The sequence below is a fragment of the Pogona vitticeps genome, chromosome 5 (genome assembly GCF_051106095.1).
Source record: "Pogona vitticeps strain Pit_001003342236 chromosome 5, PviZW2.1, whole genome shotgun sequence".
Taxonomy (NCBI): Eukaryota; Metazoa; Chordata; class Lepidosauria; order Squamata; family Agamidae; genus Pogona; species Pogona vitticeps.
In genome coordinates this window covers 178,950,724-178,970,839 of record NC_135787.1, presented here as the reverse complement: position 1 = coordinate 178,970,839, position 20,116 = coordinate 178,950,724, and the positions used below count along the sequence as shown (strand labels likewise).

Genomic DNA, 20,116 nt, shown 5'->3' with positions numbered 1-20,116 from the left:
GCCAGGTACTCCAACTCACTGAGCTATAATGCTTTTAATTTTCAGCATATCCTAATGACACACTGGCTAAACTGCAGTACTGCAGCCAAGACTCTGCCACAACCAGAGTTTGATTCCAAAGGACTCAGGTAGCCTTCTCAAGGTTGACTCAGCCTTCCGTCTTTTCAAGGTCAGTTTGAGTACCCAGCTCATGGGAGGAGGAGCAATGTGTGGCCTGCATAATTAAATTGTACGCTGCTCAGTGTCCTCTAAGCACTACGGGGCAGTAAGCAGCACACTTTGTTTTCAACGCTGACGTTAAACTAGCAGGAGATTAGCTCCTCACCTAACTGGAACTCCTGCTAACCGCCCAAATATGGCAGAAAACAATTGGGGGGGGCCGCGGCAAGGGAATACATGTGATAGAATAGGTAGCACACAGCAAGCTAACTTGTCCATATATTTTTTTATTTCAAATATTTATTGTATATCCATGCATATTTTGTGTGTATAGTATATCCATGTTCACTTGACTAAGATTAACATTTAATGTAGTCAGAACTGAATTCACATAATTTCACATAATTCAGATACTACTTGAATTAAGCTTGAGTTTGCATAATGAATCTCTGAGTATGTAATAACAAAGAACTGAAATCACTGCCAATTTAGCACTTTAAACAGCAAAACTCTCTGGTTAAAAAGCAACCACCTTTGAATTGGTCACAACACAGAAGACTAAAAATCTGTTGCTATTCTGAGTTACAACCCAACAGAAGCCACGGTTGAAATGATATTCCAAGAACCTTTCAGAACAATTTCTCCCATTAAATACCATCATACCAGCAAATTTTTCATTTTTTATCTGCAGAGACCATGCACCACTGATAAATCATGCATGCTCTCTTATAAATATGGATTTCCTTGAAAAGGTCATACTTTGATTGCAATATAAATTTAAACATATTTTCCCAGTTGTTCAGATGGATCAGACATTCAAACAAAGGACAAGGTAGAAGAGAATAAATATAGCCCACATCCCACAGTGTGAACACAAAAGATCAAAGTTGTCTCTTAATATGAGCAGATGTGAGCTCACAATCTAGACTGCAAGTCCTTTGCACTTGCATGATTAGCACTGCAGGCCCTAGTAAAACTATAATTAAGAGGTTACAACAATATCCAACTATGTTATATAAATTTTTAATTGAATGAGTTTTAACTGTTATTCCATGTAAATGTTGATCTGTATCTTGCCCCTACCTCCAACTCACAGTAAGTTTCCTTTGGGAAAGTCACTTCCTACTGTGCTCCCTTCAACAAACTGGCAATAGGGGATGTAAATAGGGGATCCATCCTTAAGGGTTTAAGTAAAGATTTCTGAAAACATACAGTACTTTGAACACATGAAAGCACTATATGAATTGTAAGTATTGTATCTGATAAATCCACCAATTTTAAAAAATTGGATAAAACCCCCAAACTTTGTAGAGAACATTTATGGACCAGGAGAAAGGAAATTCTAAGTGAATCAGATTTCCTTTCTCAAATGTCACATGAAACAATAGTTCAACTAATGTTAACACTGAATAATCATAATACTTCCTCTTTCAGTCCCCTAAGTAGAAATTTGCTACCTGTGTTCAATTTATACAACATTGCCACTATGTCACTTTTGAACTAAACCCTATCCTGTCAGTCACATAGATTTTCTCAAGCCAGTCATTTCTTCGGAATTTTACAATAAAAGAAGTAACTGCTCTCTGTGCTATCTCTCCTCATGGCTCACACTGTTCAAGTTGCACACTGGGTGGACACACCTCTGTAACAAGTCCAAGCTTTCTCTCACAACAATTCAACCTGGCCAGTCAACATATTCATGGGAAGGAACATGCCAAATTTGAGAACCAAGATGCTGATGATGATCTAAGCAGCAGTATACACCATCTGCAGTGAAGTGACTGATATTAATACATTATTTACTATATGAGAAAGATATAATACTATTTCATTCCTTTGTGAATTCAAATTACTTACTTGTAAATTCTGTTAGCTTAATACAATATAGAGATACCCACAGAATTACAAAGCAAACAACAAACAAAACAAAAGCAATAACAACAACAAAGATGTTGTGTCACCCTAGTAAAGGCTAATTGTAAAGTAAAGTAACATCTAGTAAAGGCTAATTGCTATATTTTAATGTTCATCATGTAGTCTCACTCTTCTGTCTGAAGAAGTAGATGTGATCCATCAAAAGTCACATTAAATTATAGCAGCTACTCTTTAAGGTGCCACAATGTTTTTGTCTCCTTCCTTGCTTTTGCTTCGTTGTCTGATATGCATGCACAGACAAACGGCTACCGTTTTGAAACTTGCATGGCTGAAACTTTCAAGCAGACTTCTATCAGATTTAAACATATATTGAACAGAGCTATTGTTGAGATCTGTTCCCCGTTCATTTGGTTACCTCAAAACCCATTCCACTTATAAATTTACATACAATGGGGCCTAACATAAATGTAAATACCATTGTCTTCCCAGCAATATATATATCTTCCACTCAGATGGCCTATTAAAAGGCCAGTTTTTCATTTTCAGGTGTTTTATCAGGTGTTTTAGTCTACCCCCAATAGAATAACCACGTCAACACAAAATATGAGTGTCATCTTTCTTTTCTACCACTCCTCTTTGCCTTATTTGTTATCTGTATACTGAGTCTAGGCAGTCTAAATGCAAAATGAGAAGTGTCATTGTTTTAACATCCAAAATGTCAAAGTTATAGAACAGATCTCTACAGAACAGTTCTCTACTAAACTGCATATGCATGCATATATGTATCATTGAAGTCAGTACAGCCAAAATTCTTACCTCTTCCTCCCTGTGGGAACGGCAGCAACAGTGTGAATTTATGATGACAAACACTGGGCAGAAATCTCTCTTTGAAAGATCCATCAGGACAATTAGAAGAAACTGTTAAATTCCACACTTAACGCACAGCAGAAGAAAAGCAGACATTGAGATTTGAAGGAAGCATAGTCTTCTCTACTATAGTCTTCCTTTCCTTCATCCTGTGCATTAGTAATGTAGAAATCTCAGAACCTGCCTTCCCTGTCCACGTCCCTCGAGGAAAAAGTGCAACAATAAATGCCTTGAAACAAATACGTCTGCTCAGGCTCCTCCCACTCACCTTCCTCCTATCACATAACAAGTAGATTTGTGTATTATTTGGAAAGTGAACATATACTACTCAAATTTCACTACATTCTATGGCCGAGGAAAGAGAACTTAAAATTACCTTATGCTAATAGCCTTATAATGTCTTGGAAGGTAATTCATTGACTAGTTAGTTATACATCTGCTCTACACAATGAATAAATGAGACGCAATCTGTGAAAACCTATACAGTGGTGCCTCACTTAACAAGCGCCCCATTTAACGACATATCCGCATAGCGATTTGTTTTTTGCGATCGCAAAAGCGATCGCATTGCGATCTTTTTAATGGCAAAAAATCGCTTTGCGACATCGGTAAGCTGTTTCGCTTACCGATTTTCGCACAGCGATGTTTTTAAAACTGCTGATCGGCAGTTCCAAAATGGCAGCCGGGGAAAAAACGGCCAGCCGCTGTGTTTTTGCGGCCATTCCTCGCATAACGGGCACCGAAAATGGCGGCAGTATGGAGGATTTTCACATAACGGCGAGTTTTTTGCCCATAGGAACACATCAAACGGGTTTTAATGAATTCCTATGGGCTTTTTCTTTTCACATAGCGACAAATCCGGATAGCGACGATTTTTCCGGAATGGATTATTGTTGCTATGCGGGGCACCACTGTACTAAACAAACACAGAGCCTTTAAGGTTCTATAAGATACCTTGTTTGTTTATTTGTTTGATTTATATCCTGCCCATCTGGTATATCCTACCACTCTGGGCGGCTTGCTGGTTTTGCTACCACAACTGTAATGTAAGTAGCACAAAAATGTCAGCATCACTGGGATACTATACAGTTAACAAATCCAGTTACAACACATCCTCTTCTAACTATCATATAATCCACTCTGTAAGTTATCATGTAGGAACATTCAAATATAATATAACTTATTAAATATACATACAAAATTGCATGAGCCTACTTCTGCATAGGTATCTAGTTTGTTGAATGTAGAAGTGACAGGAAGTCACAAATACTGTCACTTAGGGCGATGAGACACATTTTGCATGGAGTCCTCTACATGGAAGCATTCAGAACGTTAAGACGATATTTAGGATCTTAAGAGAAAGCTTAGGTACAGGGCCTGAAAGGAATGTTGCTCTTATTGCTTTACCTTCTTTATGGACTCTTGACATTAATTATGTTGACCCACGAACTTTAGAGTCATGCTGCATCAACAAGGTACTATTAAAAGTCTCCACAACTCTGCTAGGCTATTTTAGTACTGGTCAGAGCTAGATGCAGGCTGCCATAAATCATTAAAGGAATGTTTAAAAGAACTCGTGATCCCAATGGAAAACAAAGTTGACCCTCCCCAACCCGGAGGCAATACTATGCAAGTCAATTAATTTACTTTATGCATCTTGCGAAAGGCAGGCTGCTGTTATTAGTAACTAGTGTATGAGGCTTATGTACTTAACACTCTCCTTCCTGGTCCCTAGTTTGTCTTCTCCTATTAAATGCTTAAATGTAAAAAAAAAAAAGCCCAAATACATAAATAAAAATAAATCACAATGCTACTACTGGTGTAATTCTTGGTGGCTAATAGAAACTGACTTTAACTGTCCTATGTATGTAAGAAAGGGGAACTCTTTTAACTATACTTATTTATCATGCATTGAGGTGCTGTCTGAGACTCTGAAACTATCTTGTTGAAGCACACCTTTGTCTAATAATAAAATAAAAAGTAAATAATTTGAAAGAAATCTGGAATTTCCACTGATAAATAGCTAAGTTAATGCCCAGTAAATCCAACTGACCAGGCAGGAAATCCACAATGAATCTCTGGAGAGCCAGAGGTCAGTTTACAAAATGCTGCCAGTGAAACAATATGGTGTGGGGAGGACTGTTTCCAGTTGAATGTAAACATAAATCAAATAAACACCTCAGAAATCATAACAGTACAAGTGTTTCCTTCTACACTTAGCAGTGGATTGCTTCTGTTCCACATTATTTTGACAAGGGCATAAATAAATACACTTGGTGTTCCTGAGTTTAGCAAATGTGGACAAACTTCCACAGTCTCAAAGACTACACATGCTAATCCCTGGATTTTGGAGTGCCAAAACCAACTCCAAAACTCACCTACGTCCCATAATTTTAAAGTAAAAAATTACTCAATAAGCTCCCACATACCCTCAAGGGACGGAATCTCACCATGTTTCAGAAACACCTGAGTTGCATTAGGTTTAGGAGGGGTGTTCTTCAAAACCCCAAATTTTCTGGATCTAAAGACATTCAAGAAGGGCCAAATATAGTAGAATTGGCCACTACTGTCCTCAGAGGATGCGAGTAGTGGTGGCAATTTTATAATCAGGAGGACTATACACTTGGGTATAGCTTCTCATAGCAAAATTCAAGCTTAAACTGAAGAGAGAAGGAAAAACCACTGGGCTAGTCAGGTATAATCTAAACCAAGTCCCTTATGAATAGACAGTGGAAGTGAAGAACAGATTTAAGGAACTAGATTTGGTGGACAGAGTGCCTGAGGAACTTTAGATAGAGGCTTGTAACATTGTACAGGAAGCAGCAACAAAAACCATCCCAAAGAAAAGGAAATGCAAGAAAGCAAAGTAGCTATCCAACGAGGCCTTACAAATAGCAGAGAAGAGAAGGGAAACAAAATGCAAGGGAGATAAGGAAAGTTACAGAAAATTGAATGCAGACTTCCAAAGAATAGCAAGGAGAGACAAGAGGGCCTTCTTAAATGAACAATGCAAAGAAACAGAGGAAAATAATAGAAAAGGAAAAGCCAGAGATCTGTTTAGGAAAATTGGAGATATTAAAGGAACATTTTGTGCAAAGATGAACATGATAAAGGACAAAAATGGGAGGGACCTCACAGAAGCAGAAGACATCAAGAAGAGGTGGCAAGAATACACAGAAGAACTATACCAGAAAGATTTGGATATCCCGGACAACCCAGATAGTGTGGTTACTGACCTTGAGCCAGACATCCTGGAGAGTGAAGTCAAGTGGGCTTTAGAAAGCTTGTCTAACAACAAGGCCAGTGGAGATAATGGCATCCCAGTGGAACTATTTAAAATCTTAAAAGATGATGCTGTTAAAGTGCTACATTCAAGTCTACATCCCAATCCCAAAGAAGGGCAGTGCCAAATAATACTCCAACTACCGTACAATTGTACTCATTTCCCACGCTAGCAAGGTTATGCTCAAAATCCTCCAAGGTAGGCTTCAGCAGTATGTGGACCGCGAACTCCCAGAAGTACAAGCTGGATTCCGAAGGGGCAGAGGAACTAGAGACCAAATTGCTAACATACGCTGGATTATGGAGAAAGCCAGAGTTCCGGAAAAACATCTACAGTACTTCTGCTTCATTGACTACGCAAAAGCCTTTGACTGTATGGACCACAGCAAACTATGGCAAGTCCTTAAAGAAATGGGAATGCCTGATCACCTGTATATTGTCTCCCTGCTTATTTAACTTATATTCAGAATACATCATATGAAAGGCTGGACTGGAGGAATCTCAAACTGGAATTAAGATTGAAGAAATATCAACAACCTCCGATATGCAGATGATACCACTCTGATGGCAGAAAGTGGGGAGGAATTAAAGAACCTCTTTCACCCTCTTAATGAGGGTGAAAGAGGAGAGCGCAAAAGATGGTCTGAAGCTCAACATCAAAAAAATTAAGATCATGGCCACTAGCCCCATCACCTCCTGGCAAACAGAAGGGGAAGAGATGGAGGCAGTGACAGATTTTACTTTCTTGGGCTCCATGATCACTGCAGATGGGGACAGCAGCCACAAAATTAAAAGACGCCTGCTTCTTGGGAGGAAAGTGATGAAAAACCTAGACAGCATCTTAAAAAGCAGAGACCTCACCTTGCCGACAAAGGTCCGCATAGTCAAAGCTATGGTTTTTCCAGGAGCTATGTATGGAAGTGAGAGCTGGACCATAAAGAAGGCTGACCGCCGAAGAATTAATGCTTTCGAATTGTGATGCTGGAGGAGACTCTTGAGAGTCCCCTGGACTGCAAAGAGAACAAACCTATCCATTCTGAAGGAAATAAACCCTGAGTGCTCACGGGAACAACAGATTCTGAAGCTGAGGCTCCAATACTTTGGCCATCTCATGAGAAGAGAAGACTCCCTGGAAAAGACCCTGATGTTGGGAAAGTGTGAGGACAAGACGAGAAGGGGACGACAGAGGACGAGATGATTGGACAGTATCATCGAAGCTGCCAACATGGATTTTCATCAAACTCCGGGAGGCGGTGGAAGACAGGAGGGCCTGGGGTGCTCTGGTCCATGGGGTCACAAAGAGTCTGACATGACTTAATGACTAAACAACAACAAACTGAATTTGTTTTCCACATGTAGTTCACATTGGCTCGTTATGTAGTTAAACACAACTCATACATGTAGTTCACGTTGGCTTGTTATGTAGTTAAACAAAACTCATACATGCAGTTCATGTTGGCTTGTTATGTAGTTAAACAAAACTCAGATTTTATTTGGAAATTCAGGGCAGCATTTCAGATAAACCAGTAAGATTTTATTATACTGAAAAGTTCAACAACAATGAAAAACCACCTGGTCACAATCACTTGGGGATAAAAAACTGTCTCAGAAAAAACATCAGTTCCACAGAGCAGATTCTGCACTGTATTTTCAAAGACAGAGAACAAAATACAGGAAACTCAAGGACAGACTGTTCTTTAAGAAGTACAAAACTCTAAACAATGTGCCTTCATTCAGGTTAAGGATTTAGTATACCCCCAGGACATCAGCAGTAAACCCAGATTATTTGCATGCATTTGTAATGGAAATACAGAAGGGCAACATACTTAAGGTTTTATAGCTTCAGGTATTCTGCATACATATAGAGTACTTTGAGAGTTGAATTACACAGGAGATAAATAATATTTTTTGCTATACGCTTGATTTTTAGCTTTTTGCCTCTGTGGGAGTTTTTTATGTCAGTATCATATAATTTCAGAAAGACAGTTCCTTTCATGTGCAATAGAACTGCTGGTAGCTTTTGTCCTGCCTTAGTTATTAGAACTTTTATTTCATGCCCATAATGAAGCTGATTTCTCTCCTGTTGAATTCTACTAACTCTTTGCCCTCTGGAAATTTCAAAAACACAACCAATTTTAGTGCCTTTTTGTTCAGCTAAATAAAGGTATTAACACAATATGCATCTTGGAATGGAAACAGAAAGATGGGATCTGGAGTTAACAGAAGTGAAAATGGGTAGAAGTTAAGAGCAGTGGTGGCGCTGTGGGCTAAACCGCAGAAGCCTGTTCTGCAGGGTCAGAAGACCAAGCAGTTGTAAGATCGAATCCACATGACAGAGTGAACGCCCATCGCTTGTCCCAGCTCCCGTCAACCTAGCAGTTCGAAAGCATGCAAATGCAAGTAGATAAATAGGGACCACCTTGGTGGGAAGGTGTAACGGGCAGACATAACATCACATGTCCGTCACAGCTGGGCAGTGAGTCATCAGCCTATGGTGTGACGGAGGGTGGAACTTAAGGGGAGGAGCTAGTATAAAAAGGGGGGTGAAGAGTGTGTGGGGGAGATTGGAGATGAGAGTCTGAGCTGAGAGTTTAAAGTGATTAGTAGTTTTAGTGAGTGAGAGAGCCTGTCAGTGTGAAATAGTCTGTGTGAGCCAGTGTTTATTAACAGTGATTGATTAATTGATTCTTTACCAGTGATTTATCATTTATTTTTCTGTAATCAATAAACCAGTTTTTTTGTTTTCAAAGTTACACTTGTCCTTTTATGATTCTTTAAGGATAAGTTGGTGGCAGCAGAGGTTTTTGAAGTGAAGTAGCAACCACTCTGTGAAGTGTGAGTGTGGCTGTTACAGAAGGTAACAGCGTTCCGTGTCTAAGTCGCACTGGCCATGTGACCACGGAAGATTGTCTTTGGACAAAACGCTGGCTCTATGGCTTGGAAACAGGGATGAGCACTGCCCCCTAGACTCGAACACGACTGGATAAAAAAAATTGTCAAGGGGAACCTTTACCTTTACCTAAGAGCTGATAGAGGGCCTGGCAGTAAATGGAAGAAGATGAAAGCAACAGTGACTGAGGAGGGAAGATTGGGGCACTTGTAGGAGACTGGAAAAGGCAACAACATTGTCAAGTTGAATGTGAGATGAGAAAAAAAAGATTCTGTCCAGTACAGGAATAAAGATACTAGGAAGAAGACATTAAGTATGATGATAAGGTAGCAATTACTTCTACTATGTTATAGCCTAAAACTGCACAGGACTTTAAGTGTGGCAGGAATGGGGGCTCCATCCACTGAGCTTTTCAAAGAAGCCTTTAGGAACATCCTTAAACACCCAACATCAATCTGCATGCAGAAGCCACTCAGGTTCTCACATGTTCAGCATGAAGAGACACCTGTAAGCATATTTGCTTGAATATGCTCAAATTGTTTGATATATTGGGAACCAGGACTGCCACTCACATGAACAAATTAAACACATTCAGGTGAATGTGTCTGAATAACTCACATTTGTGAGGAATGTTGGTACCTGATATGCATATACATATCTATCCCTACCATGCTTCAAGTCTTATGTGCTTCAAACTATAACACCTGAAAATGGTGAGAATCATAGCTGAAGACAACAAAGAACATTGCAAAAAGGAATGAAGTAGGAGGAAGCCAGTCAAGTCTTACTGGTTCATCAGAGGTAGAAAACGGTATTGAATACTATTGAAGAGACAGACTAAAAAGTTCAAATACAAACACACACAATGTGACAATTTCTTTAAACATCTTACAAATCACTTGCAGACACTGACATACAGTGGTGATGTTTGTATGACAAACAACCATCACAGTGGTTGGTTCACAATATTTGTCTACTGATGTCTGCACTCTCCAGGAAGCAAACAGTAGTAATAAAGGAAAGAGGCATCATGTTATGATCAGAGAGACAGAGATTGTAAGGATTTTTAATTACAAAATAACTTGGCAAATACTTAGGGGACCAAAGGCTGAATCTTTCCTGATACATAGCTCTACCAACCATCTGATTGCTGAGGCATATTTTCTTCCCATCTGAAGATAAAAGGAATTTTGCACTCTGGAATGTGGACAAGATTTACTGTTAAAAAGATCATCTCCTGTCCTTCTGCATAAACCATGCTTCTATTCAGTAACTCACACAAATACACAGCAGAAAGACTCATTGATTAAATTTCTATCCCTGCCCATGTAAACAGCAGAGCACCACTCTGCACACTAAAGGCAATGAAAATACTGTAACAACTTTCCACTAAACATAAACCCACCAATAACAAAAACCAACAAGATTCCCAGAGAGAAAGGGAAACAAATTCAAATTGAGATACAAAATGAAACACATGGATCTGTGAGAATATAAAAGGGGGAGGATATTTCTAAAGGCCTCTTTGAAAAGCTCAGATTTTACATATTTCCTGAAAGACAAAAGGATAGGAGCCTGATGTATATCAACCAGCAATGCATTCCATGGTGTTGTGGCTACTGCTAAGAAATCCCAGTTCCTGGTGGTACTTTTCCGGACCTCTCTAGAGGTGGCCTTTTGCAGCCACAAAGCCTGGGCAGACCCCAGTAGCCTGGGTAGATGATCTTAAGGAGGAAGAATTGATGCTTTCGAATTGTGGTGCTGGAGAAGACTCTTGAGAGTCCCCTGGACTGCAAAGAGAACAAACCTATCCATTCTGAAGGAAATAAACCCTGAGTGCTCACTGGAACAACAGATTCTGAAGCTGAGGCTCCAATACTTTGGGAAAGTGTGAGGGCAAGAGGAGAAAGGGACGACAGAGGATGAGATGATTGGACAGTGTCATCGAAACTGCCAACATGAATTTGACCAAACTCTGGGAGGCAGTGGAATACAGAAGGGCCTGATGTGCTCTGGTCCATGGGGTCACGAAGAGTGAGACACGACTTAACGACTAAACAACCACCACAAAAGTTTCTCCATCACCTTCTAAGGCAGCCTCACATAGACAGCATTGTAATTATCAATCCAAGACATTACCAACGCAGAGACCATTGTTTGGGGAGTTCTTGTCCAGAAAGAGTCACAACTCTGCCATGGCAGAGTTTTATTTCTCCCTGGAGAGAGCCAGGTCCAGATGCACATCCAAGTGCTAGTAAACACTAGGATTAAAACATTTAATTTCTAAATGAACTACGTCTGCATTGTATTTTTGTGCACCTTTACTCATCAAGCAGTGCAACAAATAAAAGCTTCCATACATTCTACACAGCAAGTGATTTCCTTTTATTTCCTCTTGCTATGCAAGAAGCTATCCATTGTTTATCACTGTAGAAGGCAATCCATTCAATAGGTGATCTACAGATCAGCAGAGAGTAATAAATAACTTACGCTGGTCACTCGACGGTAGATCTGCGCAGCATTCTGACACTCAGAGTAAGGATATTCTGATGTAGCCATCTCAAGCATACACATCCCAAAAGCATACACATCAACGGATTCATCGTATTTCTCCTCATACATCTCAGGTGCCATGAACTCTGGGGTACCTTAAATTAAAAGAACGATTCAGACTCTAAATGTCTCAAAGCGAGCAGAGGCTGCTGGCGTTACTCACCGCAGAAGGGAGCAGTTGGGTACACCTGTGAGAAAAGAAGTGGAGGCAAAAAGAAGAGGGAGGACATCCTCAGTCATTCTTTTTCACCAACTTATCCCATGGGTCTTTTATTGCAAGGCCTTTGCAAGAAGTGAAGAAATTACACACAAAGATTTACATGTTTAATGATTGTGCATATTATAATAGAACAGGAACAAACTAGGAAACTAGTTGAGTCTCAGGTTGAAGTTAAATGGAGAAAAATAAAGTAAGAGACTAGCTAGGCTGCAAACCAAATACATGTTAGCCACACTTACCTGTCCTCCCTGTGAAAAAGGAGGTGTGAAGCTTGTTTCTGCATCCCTGCCTGCCCTCTGCTGTAAAGAATTAGTACTGGTAAGAATCCACAGCTAGTCTCTGACCTATCAACACTCCATTTACTTCTTAATAGTGTCACTTTAAACAAAGCCTTGCAATGAAATACCCTGTATCTATGAATAAAAGTTGCTTCAAAAATTAATGTTTTTAAATTGTCTGCAAAGGCCACTCACCAGAGCCCTTTTCACATACTTACCCTTTCACCTGCAGTACATTTTATAGGTCTACTGCAGATACAGGAAATAGTGAGGGACATCCTACAGGCAAAAATACTCAGAAATATAGAGAGATTGAGTTATAGGCACGGAGCGTGAGATTCAACAAATTCTGGATAAAAACTACTTGCAGGAGATGTATTACCCCTTAAGTGCCAAATCAATGCACTCCTCCACAACAATGGGAAGCTGCAGCTTATAACCAGAGATACTTAGAGCCAGAAATTGTGGGTTTAAAAAAGGTAAAAAAGTATTTCCTGCAGACAAACCAGATTTTATGCAGGTCACTTTTTACATCTCCCTATTCACCCTCACTTTGTTCAATAATGTCCGAGCCATAACTGAAAATGGACACATGAATGGAACAGTTATAAAATTCAGAGTATGACAGTTTCCCAGTTGAAAGTTGAATACAACATAAGGAAGGGAAATCACTGTGCTCAGGAAGTTAATCATTTCCTATAGAAAAGTCTTCCTTTTCCATCAGCACTTAACATCTCCAGACTAACTGAAAAGCAGGAAATGTTTCATTGTGATATATATGCAAATGTGAATCTGTACCCATAAAATCATGTATTAACATAGGAATGCTGAACTGTAAAAATGACTACTGATTGTGTTGTAACACATGCACTAGTAGGTGCAAACTAATAAGGACTATATTTCTCCTTATTAGTCTGCATCTTTCATGAACAGAACAGCAGAACAAAACTGTTAAAACCACTTATCTGGTAGAAGTCTCAATACCCAATGTCAAATTTGTGAAATTCTTTTGAATGCCATAACCTAGGTATATGGCAAAGTTTTGTTTGGTATTCCTAAAATAATTTTCATTTAATGTTTGTGCTTCTTTATAGTAGCTTTCTATAGTTATTTCATAAAATATACATACATTGGTTTTTATCAAAAGTGTTCTGCTATTTTTGAGATCCTACACACACAATATCCAAAAGTAGTATTTTATGAGCCCTGTGACTCCAGACTTTTCTTCCCAGAGAAGAGCACAGAAGCAAGATGGTGAGTTTTACTAGGATATAAGAGCTGTCATAAAACAACCAGAACTTACCTATCACACTCTTGGCAAAAGAAGCTCGCTTCAAAGTTGCCAGACCCAAGTCTCCTATCTTCACAGATCCTGTCGGGCCAGTGATAAAAATATTGTCGCACTTTAAATCACGGTGGATAATGGGAGGAGTGCGCGTGTGCAAGAACTGCAAACCCTTCAATATTTGCCGGCACCAGCTTCGCAGTACTTTAATTTTCATTACTTTAAATCTTTTTAAGTATCTAGAAAACAGTAAGCAGAATAAAAGTTCATGCTGCTGAATTATACCATTGTATTATGAAGATGTAGCAAACTGAACACAACAAAAGCAAAGTGACATTTCCATTCAATGAGCCAAGGCAGAGACATGGGACTGAAGGACCCCAACAAAAATGAGATGTGCAGTATGGAAGCTTTTCTTTTTCCTTCACAGTGCAAGAACCATGCAGTAGTCTGGATTTTTAGTGAAGAATAAGAGATTAGGAAGACTACATTTTCTGTGGTTATCAATGTTTCCTCTAATTTTCTGTCCAACTGCGCAGGAGCCTCACTCCATGTGCACAGGGGCTTCATTCAAAATGGGAAGTAAACAAACCGGCTGCCCATGCACAGCTCTGATGGAGCTCTGGGCGAGCATGCAAACAATTATAAGGAACACTGATTATAACAACACATTAGGCTAAAGAGCTACAATGTTTAGTTAGCTTAGTTAGCAAACTGTACATATACATATCATATTTTTCTGTGTATAAGATGCCCCCATGAATAAGACTAATCCAAAATTAAGAAATCTAAGTGGGGCTTAGCAAGTGGAGGGTAAAGCAGGGATCAAAGCCCTGCAGGATCACTTTGATCCCTGCTTTCCCCTCCACTTATTTTTGTTCTCTCCTCAGCTTACTTCCGTGTATAAGATGACCCTCAATTTTCAGTCTAAAGATTTTAGACAAAAGTATAGTCTTATACACGGAAAAATATGGTAGTTTTAAAAAAATTTAAATGGCTTGTTAATGCAGGGTTCTCTTCTGTAGGTGGTTATTTATTTTAAAAACAACCATTTGGTTTTCTGGTAGTTTCTAACAATATACTATACTGCATTATAGAAGACAATTCTAAATAATTATTTATTTTGTCTTTTAAGCATTTGCCTTTTCACAATTAATTTTACTTAAACTTATCTATTACATCCCTTGTGCATGCTTTACTTCCAATGGACATTAGAATTAATACAATCTTGGGATTACAGCAGCCCTGGCAGGATACTAATGGGATGCAAAGCCTTGAAGGAAGGGCAACTAGCAAAAGACCAGTACCTTTTAAGGACAACAATGCAAGCAAGGATGACAAAGTTGAGCCAAACTACTTCTTCTGGGACATGAGAACTTGTGGAATAGGCAAAGAAAACTATTCAGTGGGATATCAGCAGCAAACATTCAACTCATACCTGAGCTGAAAAATCAAATAGTGGCATATACACCAGAAATTCGCCTTTGAATTCATACAGTACTTTATTTCTGTGGCCTTTTTATTCCAAGCCGAGCTCCAATTTCCCTCTGCAGCTATCCCTCAAATGCTTTTACAGGGCACGTTGCACAGCGGGATTAATGTCTGTAATATGATTTCCAAGTCCCTCCTTTGAACTACAGAAATTGGAGTAATGGGGATTACTGTCAATCATCCTGAACTGGCCGCTGTCCAAATGATTCTATCAAGACATGTTCTCACAATTAAGTAGATAACCAACACGGATACAACTGCTGTGAAATAATCTTGATCATTATCTATTGTGGGATCATATTTGAAAGTCAAAGAATCCCAAGCACCTGTCACTATTGTGACAGTTGTGATATAAGGGGCATCCTTTGAACTTGACATGAAAAATAAATGGAGTCTGTCAATATTGGGACTGGGAAGTAAGGACAGGCTACAGGATGCATTCTCAGTAGTTTCATCAAGAAATTAAAATTATTTTCCCTGGAACACTTTGTGCTATGACCCTAATAATATTTCAATATATAAATTTATTTAAGACATAGAATTATTTATTCCTCCAGATTTTTTTAGAAACTGAAATTCTCTAGAGGCACTTAGTATTTACACTACATACAGATTTATACTAGAAATAAAGAAACAGATTTGACCAACTACGAAAGGTTCTACGATCCTTATCACCTAACACCAGCAAACACTGCAGAAGAACATTAAGGTCATCAAGAACTTTTAGTCTGTTCCTTTGTCTATTCTAAATTATTTCAAACTCTAACTATTAGTTTTGGCTAGGAATGGGAGTTTTGGATTTCTAAGACTTCTAGTCCCAGAATTCCTGCAGACTCTCCCACCCCCACAGAATGGGACTGGAAGAACAAAAACAAAAGACGAAAGAGAGATCTTCCTACCACCATTTTCTGCTTCACTACAGACGCTTTGTCTGAAAAGAGAAAGACAATGCCTCTCTTCAGTCCCACTGGTTCCTGGAAGTTGCCCCATTAGACTCTACAGGGGGAGCCTCTCACTGAACTACCCTTCCCATGGAGCACTGTGGAACGCCCAGGAAGCAGTAGGACTGAAGATGTGTTCCCTTCTTCTCAGCCAAAGCATGTGTAGTGCAGCAAAAAATGGCCATAGAAGGACCTTTATTTTGCCTTTCATTTTGGTCTCCAAGTCCCAAGATTCTGCCTGGGAAGTTCTGGGTAAATTCTGAAAGTGGGAGCCCTAGAAATCCAAAAGCTGCATCCCTTGTATTGGCCAAACACTTCCAATTAATGCTTCAGCAGCTAAGCTGCTGCTACAGAAACGACATAAATTTAATTCACTACTTAATAGAAAAATATTTTCATTCAGATATGACATTCGTTCTCTCAATTCAAGAACTCCTCCCGGTTAAAGACAAGCTCCACTCCCTCTCTCATATTTTTAACTTATTATTTTCTAACATATTTAAATACTGTAGTTCTATCACACACAATGTCCTGAGTACACAGTCAATAAAAGCAACTTTAAAATAAACTATTAACCGGTTTGTAAAGCATTTTAAAACACTTCAATGTATTTAAAATTAAAATGCAAACAGACATTATAAAACAAAACTTCAACAATCCAACAGGTCAAAACCAAACCAGGATCCACTGGGATCCCATATATATACTCATCTGACTGAAGCATGATGCTTTATTAGAGCTAGAGCAAACCACCTTTCAACAAATCATATTAGGCTCATCTTAAGGAGAAAAGTGGGGTAAAAATGTAAATGCAACAAATACATTATATAGCTTGTCTGCCGGATTCAGTTTGGTTTTTCAGGCCTGCTTTTAACTCTGCCCATTTTGGGCTATCACCAAAGCACTGAAGTTAAAATATTTTCACAAATATTTCTACAGCTCTTTTCTACTATTTATTGGCTTAATTCATTCAACAGAATTCAGAGCCTGACAGTTACTCCTTCCACACTACATATAATTCTATGGGATTACAATTAAGGAATTGTAGTTTCAAATAGTTTAACTACTTGGATCTGTGATAATTTATTGTACTGACTGAACCTATGCAATATGAACTGCTGGATCCCTCAGTATCCAGCACTTTAGTTATCCGGCTGTGGAGCCAGAGGTTGAGAGTTTGATTCCCCGCTATGCCTCCTTGACAGGGGCTGGACTTGATGATCCATACAGTCCCTTCCAGCTCTGCTGTTCTAAGAGGAGGAGGAGGAGATTATAATAATCCTATCATAGCAAATACAGTAGTATAAAGAAAACTTGCCAATGATTTCCTGACCACTAGAGGACTCTCTTGCTACTTACTATGGCTGGAATTCCAAACATGTGCTACATTAGAGACATGATACAGCATGTCAAACTCAGAAAACAAGAGTTCTTATATTTCTTCCTCACGGTAAAACACTGACAATAATTCCAACAGTTTCATAATTTAGAAGTCAGAAGGTAAAATAATGATCACCATGCAAGACCTTCTAAGAAAGTCTACTAAAAGTCTACAGCAAACACAAAGCTTTTATTCTTCTAATTTCATCTTCATGTTGGTTATTATGGAGGGCTCTATGTAAACCAATACTCACGTTTTCAGTGTGCCAGATGTCATAAGCTCTGTAACCAGAACAATACACTTCTTTCCCTTCACTGTAGATTCCCAGGAATCATAGAACCTAACAATGTTGGGATGCTGAAGTCCTTTCAGCATTTCAGCCTCTTCCTTAAACCGTTGCCTTTCCGATTTTGACAGCTTCCGATCCTAAAAACAAAGACAAAAAGTGTATTTTTAAAACTAAAGGAAAAATAAAGTAAAATGAGATTTAATTACACAGTCAAGCAGACCCACTGAGAAAGAAGACAGCAAATTCAAGAAACAGAACATGAGAGGCAGCAAATTAAAGCCATAGCCCCTGCTCCACTACCCTTCCACCCTATCAGGCTGCTTGGACTTTTTGCTGTGCTGTATTTCTTGCACATATTCCCTCTGGCCCATCCACAACTTTTACAACTAACTGCTGAGCTATGCATTATGCACTTTCCTTTTCTACTGGTCTTCATTGCTGCCATACAGCTATGAAAAGCCACTATCATCAATGAGCAACAATAACACTCTCAGCGTTTCTCTGCCTCTGTTCCTTGTCAGTCATTCCCAAAACAAATGATTGCTCTAACGCCCTGCATCCCATCTTAGGTAAGCTATAGAAGAGATGCTTAAGCATGCAACAGAGAGGCCCTCCTACCACCATCCAACTTTCCCTGCAATGGCACTTGTTCTGATAACAGGAAAGACTGCACCTGTAATTCACTCTTTGATCTGCCTGAGGAAGGGAAGGTTACTTATGCATTGATAGCTTCTCTGTTATACAGTACTGTACATGGATAAGAAAGAGTGGAGAGGAAAGGGAATAATGTTTCACTCAACAGAGATTAGTATACAAGCACTATTTATACAGTATAGTACCAATTCTCTGATTTCAGTTAAATAGCACAGTCCACAGCTGGGACTGGATGAGACCAAGCATGCTGTTCTCATTTAAAATACAGTTAACAGCATATACACACAAGAAAAAGATTTTCTGCTATTCTTTTTCTAATTTTCCCCATCATCACTCCTTTCCTTTAAGTCAAGTAAAGTACAATCCTAAACACAGTTGCACCATAATAAGCCCAAATGAATTTGGTAGAGGCAATGCACATTAGAGATTGCTGCAAACCTCAAGGACGAATAAGTAGGTATGTATTTACATAAATCCTCACATATAGAAATAAAAAATGTCAAGGTCATGCTTTCCTTCCTATCCACTGCTTACTCTGACTCAGCAGTCTTCCTAATGCACATTTTAATTATACCAACCCCTTCTGAAGGGCTTAGGGTACTTAACACAGTTTTTTGCTAAATACTAATAGTTCTGTATCCAGGAAGCTAGCTATCTAAGAAAAGAAACAGTCTAGAGCAGAGGTCCCCAACTCCCAGTCCGCGGCCCGGTGCCGGTCCATGGCCTGAGCCGGACTAGGCTGCCAAGACAGACCTCCCACCCCACCCCCGCGCGCACTCACCCCCACATAGCCCATTTGTGCCTGCGCCTGCACTCCAGCATGCCCGTGCGAGCACAGCACAAATATTTGCACATGCGCATGAGCGCAATCATGTCCAGACAAGCTCTGCGCCATTGTTTGCACATGTGTGCACTCACGCATATGCGCAAACAGCAGTGCAGAGCTCACATGGCATGACTGTATTCGAATAAATGTAGATTGCTGTATATGAAAAAAATAAAACATCCCCTGAAAATAAGCCCTAATGTGTTTTTGGAGCAAAAATTAATATAATATAATATAAAAATTAATATAATATAATATAAAAATTAATATAAGTTCCTTAAATTCCAATAGGTAACCGACAGTGAGCACCCAAGTGTCCTTGGTGATGGTGGACCACTTGTTGAAAAAGGGAGCCAGCCAGGGATGATGAGGACAGTCCAGGAGAGGAGAGTCAAAGATGTTCTTTGTTTTTCCTTGCAGGGCGATGGAAACCTTGTCTGTGTTGAGCAGGTCCCTGGGACCGGAAAGGAGGAGCAGAAGAAGACGACTGAGAAAAGTGGGATCTTTCAGGAGCCGGAGCCGGAGGTTTGTAAGGGCATTAGGGGTGCTGGTATGATTGATGGAAAGTAAATGGCTTACATCATGATATCTGGACTGTTGGATGGAGTAAGAACGAGCAGTCTTGCAAAACTAGTGTAAGTTTTCCATCACCTCATGAGTCTTATCGTTGAAATGGCCAACACCATCAAAGGGCAAAACCTCAATACAGGACCAAGCATCATCAGTGATCCCCGCAGAACAGAGTCATGCATGCCATCTAAAGGCAATGGCAGAAGCCAAAGATTTTGAGGCAGCGTCAGCCCTATGGCAAGATGCCAAACGCTGCTATATAGCCAAGGTAGTGGCCTCGAGGTGGGTATTGAAGGCACTAGCTCTAGTCTCTTTAGGACCAGCCTGAAGGACCAGGAGGATTTTGTTCCACAGCTGCCTGTGATAAGCTTCCATTGCAGCCTGGTAGGAAGGAAGCCAGAGAATATAGATGATGACCCAGTACATCCAGCTTTCTCCCTTCCTTATTAATAGGACCGATTACCAGCTCGGGACTAATTTGACTGTACAATGATGGAATTTGGTGGAGGATGCTTGACGAGGAACACTGTGTCCATGCTGTGAGTGTGGCAGTGG

At 39.6% G+C, this 20,116-nt stretch overlaps 1 protein-coding gene across 22 annotated transcripts in view; it reads right to left on the bottom strand.

Moving 5' to 3' along the window:
* WNK1 (WNK lysine deficient protein kinase 1) overlaps positions 1-20,116 on the bottom strand; it is a 128,376-nt gene that overhangs the window by 66,718 nt on the left and 41,542 nt on the right. For 21 of the 22 annotated variants that reach the window (XM_072999858.2, XM_072999859.2, XM_078376295.1 and 18 more), the window contains exons 2-4: positions 17,476-17,648; positions 13,428-13,648; positions 11,564-11,721 (exon numbers count right to left, since the gene is read on the bottom strand). In XM_072999858.2, the coding sequence (XP_072855959.2) occupies positions 11,564-11,721; positions 13,428-13,648; positions 17,476-17,648 (552 nt within the window). Of the gene's footprint in view, positions 1-11,563; positions 11,815-13,427; positions 13,649-17,475; positions 17,649-20,116 lie in introns of those variants that run through there. The other variant, XM_078376301.1, reaches the window with a different exon arrangement.